Raw genomic sequence first — 18,375 nt, forward strand, 5'->3', positions numbered from 1 at the left:
TAATGAGAAACAACACGCAATGGAGGAGACAGTCTAAGTGTATATACATCTATAAATGCGATATTTGTTTAGCTGATGAAAATAAGAATATCAGATAGAAAATTTAAGTCAACTTTCATAGAATTCAACGCCAAACCTCTTTCAATATTAATTTAAGAAATCGATTTCCATATTGCAACACTTACAATCACTCCAAGTTCCAAGAATTTTATCGCTTATCAACAAGAGGGCTACTCATTTTATCGATTTTGCCATGAAACAGGAGAGGAAATCAATAAGTTTACAAGACTGTCATATAATCATGTCACTTTCCACGCTAATGCGTTTCTCTGGTCTATCTATGTATACCGCTTATTAGCAAACCTCTATGCTAAAATTAATATCACTACATTTCCAGGGATCACAGCACAATTTCATTTGCTTTGAGATTCTCTATTTCTAGTAATGTCGTTATAAAATCTTGTTTCAACACTGGAACAAATGAAAGCTTCTTGAAGACCTGTATTATAAACGAACTTAAATGGTATTCACCTTGCTCTTCTCGACACACTTACGAATTTATTTTTATTTTTTCTTTAATTATCATCGATCGTTTAAATTTTCGTTGCCTTCACTTGTCCAAAAAAAAAAAAAAGTTTATTTAATACCTATAGGGTGAATGGTGGGTTGAATTGGGGTTTAGAATTCCGTTCGGCATCGAGGCTATATGACGTGATATGACGTGGACCTACAGCTTAACGTGAGATCCGAACCACCACATGAGTTCCCGCTGGGACAGTGTAAATGGAAATTAACAACTACAGTATATATATACTAACAACTTCTGAACACATCTATCTTGATGCTTCTTGTGCGAATTTTTCAATGTACAAATTTTTCTACTGTGAAAAACTCGTACTAAAAGACTCAACGCCTGTGTTTAGAACTTACACAATGTACAGTAAAGCCTGTCTTCGACGGATCCTTTATTAAACGGAAATATTTCACGGTTTCATGAATTTACTGGCGAAAATCGTGTCAAATTCCCTTGATTAAACGGAAACTGTATTACGTGAACAATGGAAGTCATAATAAGCCTCTTAACGGAAAATTTAAAGTTTCGGAGTGCAGCATTTAGAAAGTTTTGACATCCTATGAGAGATTAAATATATTTTTATCAAAACAGACAGTGATGAGCAAATCGAAGCAGACACGACGCATACGCATGCTTTAATTGAGAATTATATGGAAAGTCTGAAAGGAGAAGAGGAGGTGGAGGAAAAAGAGAAATAAGACTGAGTTAGAAAGAGAGTGTAGGCTAAAGACTTATCAGAATTCTGTCTAAAGTTTAAAGGAACTTACATGCAACATGCCTCACGTCGAAATGACACTGATATGCTTAGTTTATTTCCCCAGGTTAAAGTCTCTGTGGAAAATTGAACAGACAAGCATTGCTGTGTACAAAAAACGTCCTTGACTATTGAGTTTTTCTGTTCACTAAGTTTTGCGTTTATTAACTCGAAGTAGAAATAAATACTGTAAGTTGACTAAAGTACGTACAGCATCTTATTTTATTTCAGTACGTCCATTATATGCATGCTTTTCTTTTATATAGTTGCAACGGAAACCTATCTTCTACACTACACTAACTTCCACACTAACAAGCATCCTCTAAGAAGAATATCGGCGACTTGACCTCTGGTCGAATTCTTCTAAATAATTTCTACATCATCGCAAAAATATTTAAGTTTTACATTAGCCCTTAAACCTGCAACAATATTTTGGTTATTTTATAGATGTTTTTCCTTTCACATACAATAAATTCAGAGTAGGCTCTATCTAGACGAGTCATACAATGTCAACACGCACCACAGTCCTCTTCTTAAAAAATGTTTTGTCATGAATTTAAAAATAAAATAAAATAAAATAAAAATAACGAATGTTCTTTCTTTAAAAAGGAAGCTTTCGGAAAGATTTACTGTACATATCTATGAACCCTGTATATATTGTTGAGTGGAAGGGGCAAACCTAGCATCAACGGTAACAAAAGGGATGGAAAGAGGTATGGAAACTGCAAGAAAAATGCACGTGTTTATGAACAGCTGTATGAGCTTTCGGATGCATTTCTTTAATTGTGAACACAAATGCAAGGATTTGGGCTCTAGCGAGGGTTGGGAAGTATGTATGTACGAGGGTTAGAGGGTAAATCAAGGCAACCCAATAACATTATTTCGACTATCGAAGAATGTATTAAAAATAGGTTATATACAACTGAAAGAGTATGCATAATGTATATTTTGTTGGTAGGAATCAAGGAAGAAAACCCTGGTATCTCGCATGTATTAATGTACATGTTTAGAAAACTTGTCTCATTATGATAAACACTCAAAATAATTTCCCGCACTATACACAACACGCTGCCACCGTCAAATACCATCAGCAGCACCATTTTTTGCACCATGTCTGAAGTGGTTGATCTGTTCACGCACAGCACTTTCAATATCGAGGTGGGCCGCATATCGTCTACCATGTAATTGTTACTTCACCTTGCAGATGAGGTCAAAATCACACGCTGACAAATCCGGTGAATACATTGAGTGTTCCAATTTTTCCAATTTCCATCGGCGCAATACGTATTGTATATAAGTTGCCTTTTGTGGGTTTGAATTATCGTGTAGTACGATTGAATTATGCAGTAGATCTGGACGCTTCTCTCTAACAGCACGTCGTAGATGTCGCTGCAGGAAGTGTTTGTAATACGCTGATGTGGCTGTGATGCCACGAGGAACGAAGTGACAAACAAGTACTCTCCTTGTGTCATATGCCACAATCGCCATCAATCGTGTGGGAGAGGGATTCTGCGTACGTTGTGGTCCTGGATGTCTCCATTCTGAGGACTGCTATTTCAGCTCAGGTTCATATGTACTAGTCCAAACTCATTTTAATCTTATTGTCTTCATTCCAATAGCGCTGTACGTGATCGTAACAAACTGCACATAGTGTCCAATTTTGAACATCTATAAAGGCATGTGGAACCCATTTCAATGCAACTTTACGTAGGTTCAAATCTTGCGTCAAAATTTTATGAACTATGTGCTTCTCAATCCCAGTCTCCGTCTCTAATTCACACAGCATCCATCGTTTCTCGTTCAACAAATGTCCCAACACGGGACGTGATACACACATACTCATAGGACGGCCTGAACGTTTCATGTCGCTGGTTGCTTGGTTTCCTCATGAAAAGTTGTTACCTATCTTGACAGTTATGGCAGAGCATTATTCCTTAACACCAATTCTTGACGACACACTCGCATTTCTCCACCAGAGGACGGCCACTTTGATGTACGTATGATCGCGGTTCCACTCTTGTTACTTCCATTTTACACCACGACTGACTCTTAACTGTATTCCCAGCGCTTTGTGTTCATCCAGTACAATACAGAGCCATTTATTGACCAGAGTAAAGTACTGATGTCAGGCTTTCTTTCGTAGTCTGCATTTCCCGTCCTCATTTGCATATCGTTAAAAATTAGTGGGTCGGCATGACTATTTTGAGGGTTTATCATAATGATTTATTTTAAACATGTGTATTAATAATACATGTGTATGTCACAGGGATGTTTCGGTTTTCTTTCATGATTCTACCAACAAAATATCCATTATGGATACTCTTTCAATTGTATAATACATCCTTCGATTATTGAAATATTACTGGATTGCCATGACGTAGTCTTCAACCATGGTATATACGTAATACTGCCAGAAAATAATAATAGCTTTTACAAATATTATTACCGGGATAGATAATACACCAATTGAATTCATTAAAATACGGGAGACAAGGGCAAGAAAGTATTGCTTCGACTCTGTAATGAAATATATGAAACAGGAAAATGGCCGAAAGACTTCCTAAAGACGATCATGATACCGATGGCTAAGAAATCGAACCCAAAGAGATGTGAAGATCATAGAACTGTTAGTCTCATATCTCATGCAGCTAAAATTCTGCTCCGAATACTGAACAAAACGTTGTATGGAAGAACAAACGAAAAGGCTGAGGAGGAACAGTTTGGGTTCAAGAGAGGTAAGGGCACAAGAGATGCAATTGGATTATTAAGGGTGATCGGTGAAAGGTTTATAGAAAAAGGGAAACAGGTGTATGCTGTATTTATTGATCTAGAAAAGGCTTTTGACCGCGTGAACTGAGAACTGTTGTAGGGAGTTCTAAAGATTGGGTTGGAGTGGAAAGATCGAATATTCATACGAAACTTATATATGAACCAACAAGTAAGTGTTAGGATCGGGGAGGAACTGACAGGTGAAAGTGCAATTGGAAGGAGGGTTCGACAAGGATGCTGTCTCTCGTCAACATTATTTCACATCTATTTAGAAAAGATAGTGAAAAAGAGCCTGCATGATGAAGACAGCATTTTGGTAGGAGGTAGAATGATCAGTGTATAAGATTTGCAGACGATATGGCGCTTGTTGCAGAATCTGAAAAGAAAATCAATAGGATGTTAGAAAACTTGAGGAAGGGCTTTGAAGAATATGGGATGAAAATAAATGTTAGAAAGACAAAAGCTATGGTGATTGAAACGTAGCGGTCTGTGTCAAAAATAAAAGTGGGAGGAAAAAAAAAAAACAAGTGAATAGTTTTTGATATCTGGGTAGTATTCTTAGTAATGACATGAAGAGCGAACGTGAAATAAAAGCAAGAATAAGAATGGCGAAAGAAGCCTTTAGGAGGAAGAAAAGTTTGTTTTGTAGGACCTTGAATAAAGAGTTGAGAAAAAGACTTATAAAATCCTACGTGTGGAATGTTTTATTGTATGGGGCGGAAACATGGACACTACATAGAACTGGTGAAAAACGACTGGAAGCCTTCGAAATGTGGGGGTGGAGAATAATGGAAAGAATTAGTTGAATCGAGCGGAAGATGAATGAGAGGGTGTTTGAAATTGTGGGGGAGAAAAGAACACTTTTAGGTATTATTGAGAACAGGAAGAGAAACTGGTTGGGACATTGCTTGAGAAGAAACTGTTATCATGAGGGACATGCTAGAGGATATGGTGACAGGAAAGAGAGGGAGGAGGAGGTTATAATTAATGGAAGATATAAAAACTGAAAGATCATATGTGAAGACGAAGAGATTAGTGGAAGATCGTGGTGCATGAAAACTTCAGCTGCGGCAAATGACCTGCCAATAATGGCAGAATACCTATAATGATGATGATGACAAATATTGAACTAATTACACAAAATAATATAATAGTTTACAAGGTTCATTATATACCTGTAAACATATGTGCGTCGCCAGGTTAATGTAATATACTTTGATCCATCATGCCTACATTATCAGCGATAATTGTGGCAATCAGATATTATAAGCGAATCAGTAAATAATGCTTTTTAACATTCTCAAGAAAAGGGACATTTTTCTTCTAGTTCTTTAGACTAACAATCATGTATACAGTTGAAATTGAGAAATGATACTAGTAACCACGTATTTTTGTCATTGGGTTCATTCCTATAGGGGTGGTTCCAAAAGGAAAAAGCGGATCTTTTATTACGTGACTTTCACTACTTCACATCACCATCTAATAAATAATTAACAAATACAGGTATTGTAAGTGCATCAACCCTAGATTTATTCACATAACGAAAGGTAAGCGACAAATGGTTATTCATGAGAAACTAAAATTTGCTCCCAAATGCAAGAATGTCTACGGTTCAGGAAAAAAATCGAACCGAATGTATCAAGATTAAAGCGATTGTTCTTTAAATTTCTCTCTTCAAACTGTTGATCGTTCTCAATACCTATCCTAAGGAGACTTCTCCTAAAAGTCGTTCCTCCTGGTTTTACACTAGAATGAAAGACCTTATGAGTGTTGGAAGTTTTCGGCGAATTGAAAACAAAACAGTAGAAGAAAAAATAAATAAATTACTTTAATTTGAAGAAAGAAAAAAAATAGGAGCAACGTATGGCGCTGTGATCTCATATTCCTATCAACTAAAAATCTCTGCCTGAAATTGCTAATCAACGTGTTAAAAAAAAAATCAAACTAAAATATATATGCTTTAAAACACAAAATAAGTAATATGTATTTACTTTAAGGTATCCATGAATTTCCTTTAAATCCATACAACATGGGATTTTACCTCATGACTTTGATGTAGCCCTTTGCTGCAGCTACATGGAGAGCCGTAGCACCAGTCTTTGGATGAGGAATTTCTTGAATTTCATTACAGTTTAGCCACTCCTTCGCATCCTCCATCATCAATCGCTCCTCTTCACTTCGAGCTTCATCACAGTCGATTCCTGAAATTATATGCAAATATATCAACAACTTGGATTTTTTATTTCAATAAAATGCCTTATCACAAAGAAGAAATAACTCATCTAGTAGGCAGTGATATTTAAATATATATATATATATATATATATATATATATATATATATATATATGTGTGTGTGTGTGTGTGTGTGTGTGTAAGAGTATATATGTATATATGTGTTAGAGTTTCGGCTATGTATCATAGCCATCCTCAGACATGTTATGGGAGAAATATCCAATTTTTGACACTTGAATACAATACAATATATCTGAGTAAATACAATAAATCCGAATACAAGTGGACGTGTTTTGCATTCAGATTGTATTTCAGTTTATATATATATATATATATATATATATATATATATATATATATATATATATATATATAACTGCTTTGGTCAGTTGGAGTTTTATTAGCAATCTTGAATTTTCCAAAGCTACAATGAGTAATTTACGAGTAAAGCTGTTTTCTAGTTTTTATACACAGCGTTCAAAAAGTCTCTATACACCTGAATCATGGTGCAAGCATGTTTGGAGGCTCATGGGGGACATTTCCAACATTTGCTGTGAAAATGTGTGTGTATATGCTACGCCCTGTACATAGTGCTTTTATGCCATAAAATATAATAAATTTTGAGTAAAATAATTTTCTCGTTGTTTTGAATATGTGACAATTCAGGTGTATAGAGACTTTTTGAACGCTCTGTACAAAGGGTAAAGAAGGTGGGTGAAGAACTAAACAAAGTTTTGAACGTCAGTGGAAACTACTCTCTACCTTTGCGTTTATTATTATTTAGAAGCCAATCTTCTGATATCTTGGACAAGGCAAAGGTACTACTCCAAGGTGACGTTTGCCTCGTCAAAGACACCAGAGGATTGCCTAGGTATCTAAATTATCGGCTTTTAAATAAAAAAAAATATATATATATATATATCAGAATATGCAAAAGTATGTAGACTATTTTAATTGCATATAATTGTATATTACACATAATATAAAAAATTAAAACGTGTTAACCACTCCCTGTTTACTGGATAAGAACTCGTAGCTTCGTACGAGTTCAAGATTTGAAGGAACGCCTTTACACTCTTGTCTTCTCTCCTGCAGCTCAATGATTGTATCCTCAAAAAAGAAGAAAAAAAAAATCCTCCACTGGAAGTACGATTGTTATTCAGAGATCTATAGGGTTTCTAAAGTTCGGTAGCATTCCTGCTACTGACGGCTGAGGTGTGTTGTGAACAAAGAATACTCTATAAATACAAAGAAATGTACTAACCCTTGAATTTGATGTTTTAATTATTTCAATACTTACTGCTATCTTCCTGAGTGACACATCGCTTAGTTACATTAGATTCCTTTAAAAAAAATCCTAGATTTAGATAATCTTAGATTTAAAACCATCTAAAACATCGAAAAATAATTGTAGTTAAAATACATAAAAAAAATTCCTGAAGATTTAGTGGATAGCTTTCCCTCCGTTTCCCACACACATTCAACTACTATTTTTCCGTTATAGAGTTTCCCACATAAAAAAAAACTGAATTTTTAAATTATGAAATGCCAGTGTATTATGCTATAGTTGAAAGAATATGACTCTTTTTTAGAAAATGTCAGACTGTTTTAATCATCAGAAAACCTACTAGAAATTTCCAGCACTTTTTCTTTTCGAAGAAGATACGTAAGAGACATTTCTTGAGTATCATCGTTTATTCTTTCGTAGTAAATATAAATTATTAATGCTGACATTTTATATTTTGAAAGTTCAGAGTTTTTATGAGAGAACAGTACTTGAGTATGAAAGAGGGAAACTTTACTAGAATTATTTTCTCGATGATTCCTGTTCCTTCAAATCTTCTAGGAATACCTCATTCTAGTAGGTTTTTCAAGAAATCTAATGTAGCTAGACAATGTGTTATCGAGGAAGATATCAGCATGTACTGAAATGATTTAAATGTCGAATTCAACTGATACAGTACTCTCTTTAGTTTTATCAATCCTACTCTCGTCTTCTTTACCTCTTCATGAATTAAAAAAGTAGGACATTAACTTTATTGGTGGAATGTTTGTGCATTTATATAAGGTGTTTCTAAACAACGCCGACAGCGTTTGGTAGTTGATTCCTGACACCAAGATAAGACAAAGGTATAGATAACCTGGGTGTACAAATGCTTCCTTCCAGAGTTGTAGGCTGTCGAAAACATGAAAAAATGAACTTTAAAGGTCTACAGCTCCAAAACTATGGGACCTACCGTAGTCGGGTCAAGACTTCACTTACGAAGTAACAGGTGCGCTATCCAAAAGTACATGTTTCAGAATCCTAAGGTACTCACGCAACAACTTTTATAGAGGGAATTTGGTTACGGGTATTGTTGCGGAAGTACCGCAGGATTCTGAAACATGGATATTAGGATAGGGCACATAGTTCCCGCGTGAAGTCTTGACCCGACTACGGTATGTCCCATAGTTTTGGAGCTATGGACCTCTAAACTTCACTTTTTCATGTTTTCGGCAGTCTACAACTCCAAAAGGAAGCATTTGTGCACGCAGGTTGGTCTATATTTTTTCTCTTATCTTGGTGTCAGGAATCAGTTCCCGAACGTTGTCGGTGTTTTGAAACACCCTGTATGTTCTGCTGTATTACGTTCACACTGACTTATCTATCTTTAGTTACTGAGGCGATGAACCCTCTTCAATTTCCTCCGTGTGCGTCTCTTTTTCTTATGAAAGTTTTTAATAAGTCACAAGCAACAAGTGATGAATTAAAACATATACTGTTACTACATCTCATCTATTACGTAACAATTTGACTTCAAATAAGACTCAAAATAGAAGAATCTCAATACATATTATACTGTATCCTATATCCTCTAAACGTAAAAATTAAAGAAAGAAAACAATTACTTTTCTTTCCCTCCTCGTATTTTCGAGTATCAAGAAAATTAACTATTGTTTACAAACAGTTTCATTTCCCCATCCCCTGCTGTTTTTGCTGTGTCTCGCTCAAAAAACTGTGACCCAGATCATGCAAACAGCATCGATGACTCACGGTTCTTAAAAGAAAGAAAACCGGTTTTACGTTCAGACTAAGCAGGTGGCAACGTTAACTGTCGCCGATGCATTTTATGAATGATTTCGCTTGTATTGTTGGTGACTGATAAAACAACATCCATTTATATATATATATATATATATAAAAGCGCTTTACTTTGAGGCAGGTTTACGACACCTGTCACCTATTTTTAAATTGAAAGGTGATATTGCGTTGCGTTAAAAGCCCATTTTTTTTTAACTTTTTTAAAAAACTTATACTTTATAAAGAGACGATGCTTCATTATTGTAATCGACGTTTCGGGTTCGAATCTTGTGTCCGAACATCCTGTAAGGTTTAAACCAGGCCTATCAGCAAATACTGGGATGGTATATAGAGGTCATTTTGGAATTCTTTCCGAGGTTTCTTCCTTCTTCCCATTATTAATTGCTTGTATTTAGAGTTTCCTTAACTAAAAGAATAAATTTCTTGGAAACTATTGAATTACACATAAGACCCTTGTTTTCTGTAAACTGTAAACTTCTAAACAAACAGAAGTTAATGTCTTTACAGATTTGATTGTGACTCGTTTTACATCCTTATGGAGCATCAATTTTATGGCTAGAATGGGATTTTAGGGATTTAGGATTTAGATTTCTGGGCTTTCGGCATCTATGGCCATGTTAGTCCGTCACGTATGAGGGATAACGTTCCTCGGCGAGCATACTATCCGGGGAAGGGGAAGGAAGGATGCGGGCTGGGACCTGTAAGTTAGGTACCACCCCGGCATTTGCCTGGTGTGAATAAGGAAAACTTCATTCACGGTGGCTGGCCTGAAAAAGCTTTTTACACTTTTTCGACGGAGTGGCCCCACCGGGAATCAGACCCGGAACCGCTCCCACCGAAGGCGAAAGCGTTAGCGACTACGGTACGCGGGGCCACATTACTACAATGGGGTTCAAAGTTCTTCCTATGTATTAATCTAACAAGGCAAGGTACCTCGGTGTAACACGCCGATTTTGATAAGATTGCACAGACATAGAGCACTTCGAAAAAGAAGTGACACGTATTTTTTTTATATCGGCCAAGAAGCACATTGAAAGGGTTAAATACGGGCATAAAAATGGGGACAAAATGATATTGTGTGGAATATAGCGAGAACGAGAAGAGAGATCGGAAAATGTTAAATGTACGAAATACTACCCATAATCCACGCAAGCAATGAGGTGGAACACATCTATGCAAAGAAAGCAGAACATCCGGAAATGGACCATTCACGTGTACAACATTGTCACAATGTGCTATGGAAATGAGTGAAGAGGATGGCAAGGAGCAGGAAGAAAGAAGAAATGAAAACGGAAAGTATGTGCTTTTGCTTTGGGTGCATACGTCGCCCGTATGCGAAAGATACATAGATTCATCTCAATGCACGAAGATGAGAGAACACGCACGAAAGATGCAAACGCCGTTCGTATAGACATCCAGCGAGACAGTATTGCGCAGTGGGTTGCATATATCGCGTAATGGGAACAAAAATGCATAGCACAATAGGATGTAATAGCAGATTGTCCACATACGTAAAATAAACAGCAACAGTAATATCAATAGCGCGGGTGAGTATCAACATTACATCACTACGAAAATTCGCGTATAACATAACAGTAATAGTAACATTTTTGTGTTTGTGTTACTACTGCCTACATACATTTTCCTTTCTAACATTCATCTCATCATTGTTCCCATTAAGCGATATATGCAACCCACTGTGCAGTACTGTCTCGCTGGCTATCTATACGAATGGCGTTTGCAACCTTCCTGCGTGTTTTCTCATCTTCGTGAATTAAGATGAATTTGTGTATCTTTCGCATACGGTCGACGTATGCACCCAAAGCAAGAACACGTACTTTCTGTTTTCGTTTCCTTTTTATTCCTGCTCCTTGCCACCCGCTTCATTCATTTCTGTGGCACATTATAACAATGTTGTACACGTGAATGGTACACGTAAAAAAAAAAAAAAAAAAAAAAAAATGTTCTCTATGTCTGTGCAATCTCATTACAACCGGCGTGTTACACCGAGGTAACCTGCCTTGTAAGCCGTACTCTTAGCTAAGTTTGAAAATGCAAACGTAAGTACCGAAAACAAATGCGAAAAACCATGTAACCTGCGGAAACAGTTGTTAAGAAAAATAGGTTCATGTACTGTGATTTACGAAAATTTGTGAATCACTGATATTAATACTTTGGTATTAAATATCCCGCCCGTTCTTCACACAGGAACAATACTGTTTATAGATAATTATGATACGTGGACATTATGCAATCTGAAATTCAGTAGAACTGTTTGGGTTGTCTATTACAAGCAAAGTATCCAACCTGATCACAGGGAAGCAAAAAAATATATAAACGCCCTCCTCTCCCCACATACTATGTATTAATATATTCTACATAGCGTATGGTATCTTCCCTACAGTTAACTATAATTATACCAAGCCGATGGCGTGGCTTTGTATACGGGACAAACTAAAATTAAGTTTTAAATCAAAAGATTATTACTAAATTTCCAGATAGCCCGTATGAAGTAATACTACACTAAAAACAACGGGAAGAGCTACGAAATTTTCGGAAATTAATTAAAATTTTCATAGCAGAGTCTGGTGGGACTGAGCAATAATCATGTGTAAGTCTGTCAGGTTGACATTTGGATGTGATTCTAATCCAAGGTTTCAGATTATGAGGCCTACCGCATGTGCCTTCTATGCGCGTAGTCCTGGATTGGATTCCTGGTAGGAGAGCACAAAAAATTCAATTTCACAACCATTCACTCTAATTAATTGTCCTTCCCCTTTAGCTTTAAGAGCCTGACATGCTAAAAATAACACAAAATTTACTATTTTCTTTTGCATGCTTTTCGTAAGTGAAAAGAGATAATGAAATGCAACTTACCACAATCATAGATAATGTTATTCCACAACAACAAATATGAACCTGAAGAATTTTCAGTTTTGCCATCCATAGATATTACAACGTTGCCAGAGTAACATTTCCCCCAAAATCTCCCTAAGTTAAGCCAGCGACTAGAGGAACGAACTCAACTGCATTTGATTACGTATCATGTAGTTTTGGAATCCTGTGAACTAGCTTTTAAATGACGATTTAATTTTAATAACTGTATGTTAAAACTATTTTGTTTATTACACACTAAATACAACTACTACTTAAAAAGTATTTCACAGGATTCAAAGACAACGTGATACGTAATCAAATGCAGTTGAGTTGGTTCCACTGGTCGCTGCCTTAACTTATATTTGGGGTGAAATGTTATTTTGGTGACAGTGTAATTTCTATGGATGGCAACACTGAAAATTCTTCAGGTTCATATTTTCTGTTGTAAAATAACATTATCTAGCTTTATAATCTCCTTTCACTTATGAAAAAAAGCACAAGAAATAGTAAATTTTGTACTATTTTTAGTGTGTAAGGCTCTTAAAAAGAACTGTGGGACGCTTTTTTTTTTTTCAGATTACGAAATAAGAAGCTCAAAAGTTAACGTGTGTCCATTTGGAAGCTAGTCAGTTTTCTAATAGCGCCAAACAATAGTGTTGCAGCATAACAAAGATACTAGTAAGTCCAGAAATGAATCTACAGCGGCATTTTCTAAATGGTAAATTTTATTAGTCACTGACCAAATGAGAACTTGTAGTTTTGTACGTGGGGGAAGGGGGGGGGGGAGGAATATGAGAGAAGCTAAAGGCGTTCAGTTATCAAAACCATGTGGCCCACATTGAAGAGATTTATTCCTAGAAGTACTTGAGCCTCCAGCTTTATCTTCTTCCTCACGTTTCGTACAGCCACGTGCTTGCCACAACGCAAAACGAATATTAAGGGAAGAATTTTTAAGTCTTTACGGCTTCTTGTGAGATGATGGGCTGATTCATGCATCAGCTTCCAACGAAATTTGTTAAGTTTACGAATGTCAAACAATTCAAATAGCCTACTATTACAAAACTGATCACTAATTACGGGAAGAAAATCTGAGAAGATACTTAGAAAGTTTAAATTATTCATACGATGAATTTTCGCTTGATTCAATGTTCTTGTTGTCAAATAATAACATCACTAATTAAAGCAATGTATTGTTTTAAAATGAATTAGACGCGCCAACATGAAATTTATATTGTTAAAAAATACTTTTTTATATATAAAATGACAAACTTCACGGCTCTGACTAACGTATTATTCTGACTGTAGTTTCAAGAAATTTGTTCTGTGTTGTTAAAAAGTAATAAAAACGTAAAAACACGTTTTTTTTAAAAAAAAAAAATACGAACTACTTTATAACAGCACTAAAACAGAAAACAATAAAACTGCTTAAAAGCACCGAATAATTTATTTTTAAAATTTTGGAAATCCTCTAAAACCGAATAAATATTAATACCTAATATAAAATTAATTGTATAGGACCTTATTCAGAGTCGTTTTGATGTATGATTAGCGTCATACTAAAAGCCTGACTACTGCAGGAAACTATTATTAGTCAAAGCCTTTAGAATGGCACTAATCACGCGTCAGAACGATTCTGCATAAGGCCTATAGAAGTTTATGACGCATTAATATGTTTGGCTTGCCAGGATTTCAGAATTATTTTATAGATAACAGTAATAAATTAAATGTTCTACTTTTAATCATTTTATTAATTTTCCTGCTTTTTTATAGTGCCTTCTGATATCAGTTTTTTTTTTTTTTTTTTTTTTTTTTTTTTTTTTTTTTTTTTTTGGGGAAGTTCTATTTTGTGTTTTTTCGTGTGTTCTTGAAGTCTGTTATTTTTCCTTCAAGTTTAATTTCTCCCCCTTTCGATGTCTAAGATAGTTCTCGCAGCGGGAGACCAATTACTGAAAAAGTGAATTATATTCTGGCAAAAGTCTAGCAAGACCAACACGCAAGCAGTGGTGACACCGCCAATGACCTAAAGCATTCACCACAAAACAGTACTAAACCATTTGGAGAAAGCTGGCTACAAAAATGTTCTTAACTCCCCGAGTTATATGCAACTCACACACCTTTGTTGTTTATCTGGTTGCTGCATATTCTAGGATATGCATCTTACCAGATGTTGCAGAATTTATTTTTTTTTATAATTACTTATTTATTAAAATTCTTCAAATGTTATACACCAAAAACTTTCTCTGGGAATAGTTTAATCCATCAGTGAAAACAGCAACGAAAAATGACCAACAGGTCTCGATATAACCGCGAACATACCTAAATATACACAGGTCAAAGTGAGAACATACTTTTAAAGTTGGTTACAGAAAAAGTCATGCAGCACTCCTCAGAAACCATTAGATTTAATACACTGCTCCACAAAACTTAAGCAATCCGAGAGAACGTGGTATAAGTATCGTGTGGGGCCCATTCAACACTGGTTAGTGGCATGCACATACACAGAGACAGCAGGCAAGGCGAGCACCCACTCTATCGCATAAGCAGTACCGTTGCAAGCGCGGTGAACACATTATGCCATGAGGCGTACACCACAGCCAAGTAGTGTGCGAGGCTCCAACACTGAGTTAGTGGTTCCTGTGTGGGGCTGGGAATAGTATAATGGCTGGTAGACGACATTTGAGTGACTTTGACCTGGCAAATAATTGGGCGGTTGGAATTGGTCCGATCGCAAGTGGAAGTGGTGCAGGAATTCAACGTGAACAAAAGGGTTGTGGAGTCGCTTCCAAACTGGAGGTGAAGTCAGTAGACGTCATGGAGGAGGCCGTCCGAACAAGACGTCCGCCGTCGATGACCAATTTCTCACAATGTCGGCCAAACGTAACCGTCAAGCTTCATGCTCTCAACTGGCCAATGAGTTCTTTCAGGCTACAGGACAACGCGTAAGTCGTGAAACTGTTCGTCGGTGGCTCAATAGAGCAGGACTGTATGCAAGAAGGTCTTTGCTGTGTGTGCCATTGAAACTGAAGCACAAACGTGCGCGTTACACATGGTGTCAGGAACATGTTGCATGGGGAGAACACCAGTGGGCGCGTGTCATGTTCTCCGATGAGTCGAGATTCAGCCTGTCATATTCTGGTCGGACTTTAGTGTGGAGAGAGCCAGAAACACGCTATCATCCGAACTTCATTGCTGAATGGTCGTCCTATGGCGGTGGTTCCATTATGGTGTGGGGTGGAATTATGCTGGTTGGGAAAACGGACCTCCATATTGTGCAACATGGCACTTTGACAGCACAACGGTACCGGAATGAAATTCTCAATACACATGTGCGCAATTTCCACGGAGCATTTGGCCCCGACTTCCTGTTCAGGGATGAAAATGCCCGCCCACACCGGGCACATCTTGTGTCCGAGTATCTGGAGAGCGTAGACATTAGCCGTATTGCATGGCCTGCATATTCGCCGGACTTGAATCCAATCGAGTATGTGTGGGATGCTCTTGGGCGGCGAATAGCGCAGCGCAGTCCACCAGTACGCACTCTCCCTGACCTGCAAACAGCTCTCCTCGAAGAGTGGCGCCATCTGCCGCAAGACTTGATCAACATTGATTTGCAGCATGGAGGCCAGATGTCGTGCCTGTATAGCTGTTCGTGGTGGTCACACGCCATATTGACTGCCTATGCCCTTGCTTAATCCAGGTTCACCTGTTGAGGTATCGTTGTGCTGAACTTTTTGGTCACTCTGTTCATCCTAACTGTATTGTTAGTCTTCACTTGTGTTGCATTGTGCATGTGGACCGTCTGTTTGTTCATTATTCTTGGTGCAGTGATCGTGTCGTTTAATTTTCTGGCACTTTCTTCTCGAGTTGCTTAAGTTTTGTGGAGCAGTGTATCTCATTCCTCTTCCTTCTTTATTCAATTCTTTTTCTCCCACGGATCTTCTACCCAATAAGATTAACTTGTTGAATTCCGGTGCTTTTTTTTTTACCCCATTGATTTATATCATGGGAGGAATTTTAATCATTTGATTTTATTGATTTTTTTTTTTTTTGTTGTTGTTGTTGTTCAAATCTACTTACGTCTTTTACTTGGTGGAAATTAAATTTTATAATGGTAGGTTTTAATAAGTAATAATTTCAATTTAGGTAATATTAAAATTTATATGTAATGAATATTCACTTTGAAGAAGTAAAGAACATTAAACTAGGCTTGAAAAGAAATCAGCAAAAACTCGTTAAAATTCCAGTTCATTTCAAAGAAAAAAACAAAAATAATTCCTCCATAGAAATAAATGAACTTTAAAAAATATAAAGATGGCGTCAAAAGAAATTAAGCGTTAAATGATTACTCCTGTATATTATTTCATTTTTAAGTTTCTGTATTATATACGAGGGCTGTTCAGAAAGTACCAGACGTTTTGACCTATCGCGGCGGTGGGCGGGGCTAGACTTGCCGTTTTGGTGTCAGAACGTTTCCACATTCAGTAAGCATCAGCTGTGATAGCGTGAGGACTGTGCTTTCTGTGATTAGGATTTTGCTGGCAAAAAAAAAAAAAAAAAAAAAAAAGACAAGCCAATAGAAATCCATTGCCAACAAACGGCGGGGAAAACTTAGCTCGCAATTGTTGTTTCATGACAACGCACATCTACACACGGTCAAGCGTACCCGAGAGCTATTGGATGAGAGTTGTTCGATCACCCACCATACAACCTGGATTTGGCACCAAGCAACTACCACTTCTTCCCAGCGATAAAGATATGGCTCGCTACACAACGATTTGATACTGACGCCGAATTGAATCCCGGTGTCAACCAGTGGTTGAAATCGCAAACGGTAGATTTCTACTGCGACGGTAGTGAAAAAATAAGTGCCTTAATTTGCATGGCGATAGCTTAAGAGCGTACCTTTCAAATGTATATAATACAATTTGGTTTGTTCGTTCTTACTTTATTTCAAAACGTGTGTTACTTTGTGGATAGCCCTCGTAATATCTTAACGTTATCATACATTGACATTGATAAATACAAAATTAAAAAGGCATGTAATTTACAGTTTCAAATTAATAAAAAAAATATCATCTAATATATTCTTAACTAGCATCTTACTAATAATACATTGCATCTAGCAACTTACCCTTGGCATTTATATGTTGTTGAAGCATTTCTTCCATTTCATCCGATTCGGCGATATCCACCGGCAGCTCCCCATCGTTGTTTACTGCCGCTACGTTGGCTCCGTGATCAATTAGGAACCTAACAGACAGAATTACGCTGTCTACAAAAAAGTAATTATGCTGCGCTACACTACCAAGCATATACTTTTATTATTACTTATCAGTTTCATTTAGCAAAAATAAAGTAACCATTACTCAACAATAAAGGTATAATTTTAGGAACAACATACAGATGTACTGATATTGTAAGACACTCATGAACATATTACTGTAGTTTCACAGATCACTCTCGAACTTACAATTAAAAGTTGCACTCTATTAGTGGTGTACACTGCTATTTCTTTTACGTTTAAGCGTATAAACGCAGGAGTATAATCAATAACGTATAGTTCTCTATTTTTTAATATATTATACAAAAAATTATAAGGTAGAACAATATGTTGTGCTTTAGATATTGACATCAGTTTATTAACATCTAGAATTAAAGCATTCCATTTCTAATCAGAAAAGGTCTTTTTTTTTATGAGAAAGGGTGTTAAATTTTGCTTAGATGGGTATGATATTTTTATTAGTTGCAATATGATGATGAAATCTTACTTGAACATACTTTGATCCTTTGGCTTCAAAATCGTAACTGTTGTTTCCTATTGTTTACAGGTAAACCACAACGGACACTGAAGTAGGCATCAGGATCCGACAACGGTCGGTAATGAAATTCCTGTTCAAAACCGGTGATGAATCAGCCACATTAATTCATAGGAAGTAGCTTTCGGTTTGTGTGGATCATACAATGGACTGCGCCAGTACCCAACGTTGGTTGCAGAGTATTAGAAAACCTACACTTTCCAGATTAGGCCAGAAAATTATGATCTCCTTTCTCTGGAATCAGTGTGTTGTCATTTTCATAGACTTCT

General features: G+C 36.6%; 1 protein-coding gene across 10 annotated transcripts in view; it reads right to left on the bottom strand.

Annotated features, from left to right (window-relative positions):
• Mbs (Myosin binding subunit) overlaps nucleotides 1–18,375 on the bottom strand; it is a 284,430-nt gene that overhangs the window by 181,696 nt on the left and 84,359 nt on the right. For all 10 annotated transcript variants that reach the window (XM_081727797.1, XM_081727795.1, XM_081727802.1 and 7 more), the window contains exons 3-4: nucleotides 17,422–17,540; nucleotides 6,139–6,298 (exon numbers count right to left, since the gene is read on the bottom strand). In XM_081727797.1, the coding sequence (XP_081583923.1) occupies nucleotides 6,139–6,298; nucleotides 17,422–17,540 (279 nt within the window). The remainder of the gene's footprint in view (nucleotides 1–6,138; nucleotides 6,299–17,421; nucleotides 17,541–18,375) is intronic.

Source organism: Thermobia domestica, chromosome 10 (genome assembly GCF_964235325.1).
Source record: "Thermobia domestica chromosome 10, izTheDome1.hap1.1, whole genome shotgun sequence".
NCBI classification, from domain to species: Eukaryota; Metazoa; Arthropoda; class Insecta; order Zygentoma; family Lepismatidae; genus Thermobia; species Thermobia domestica.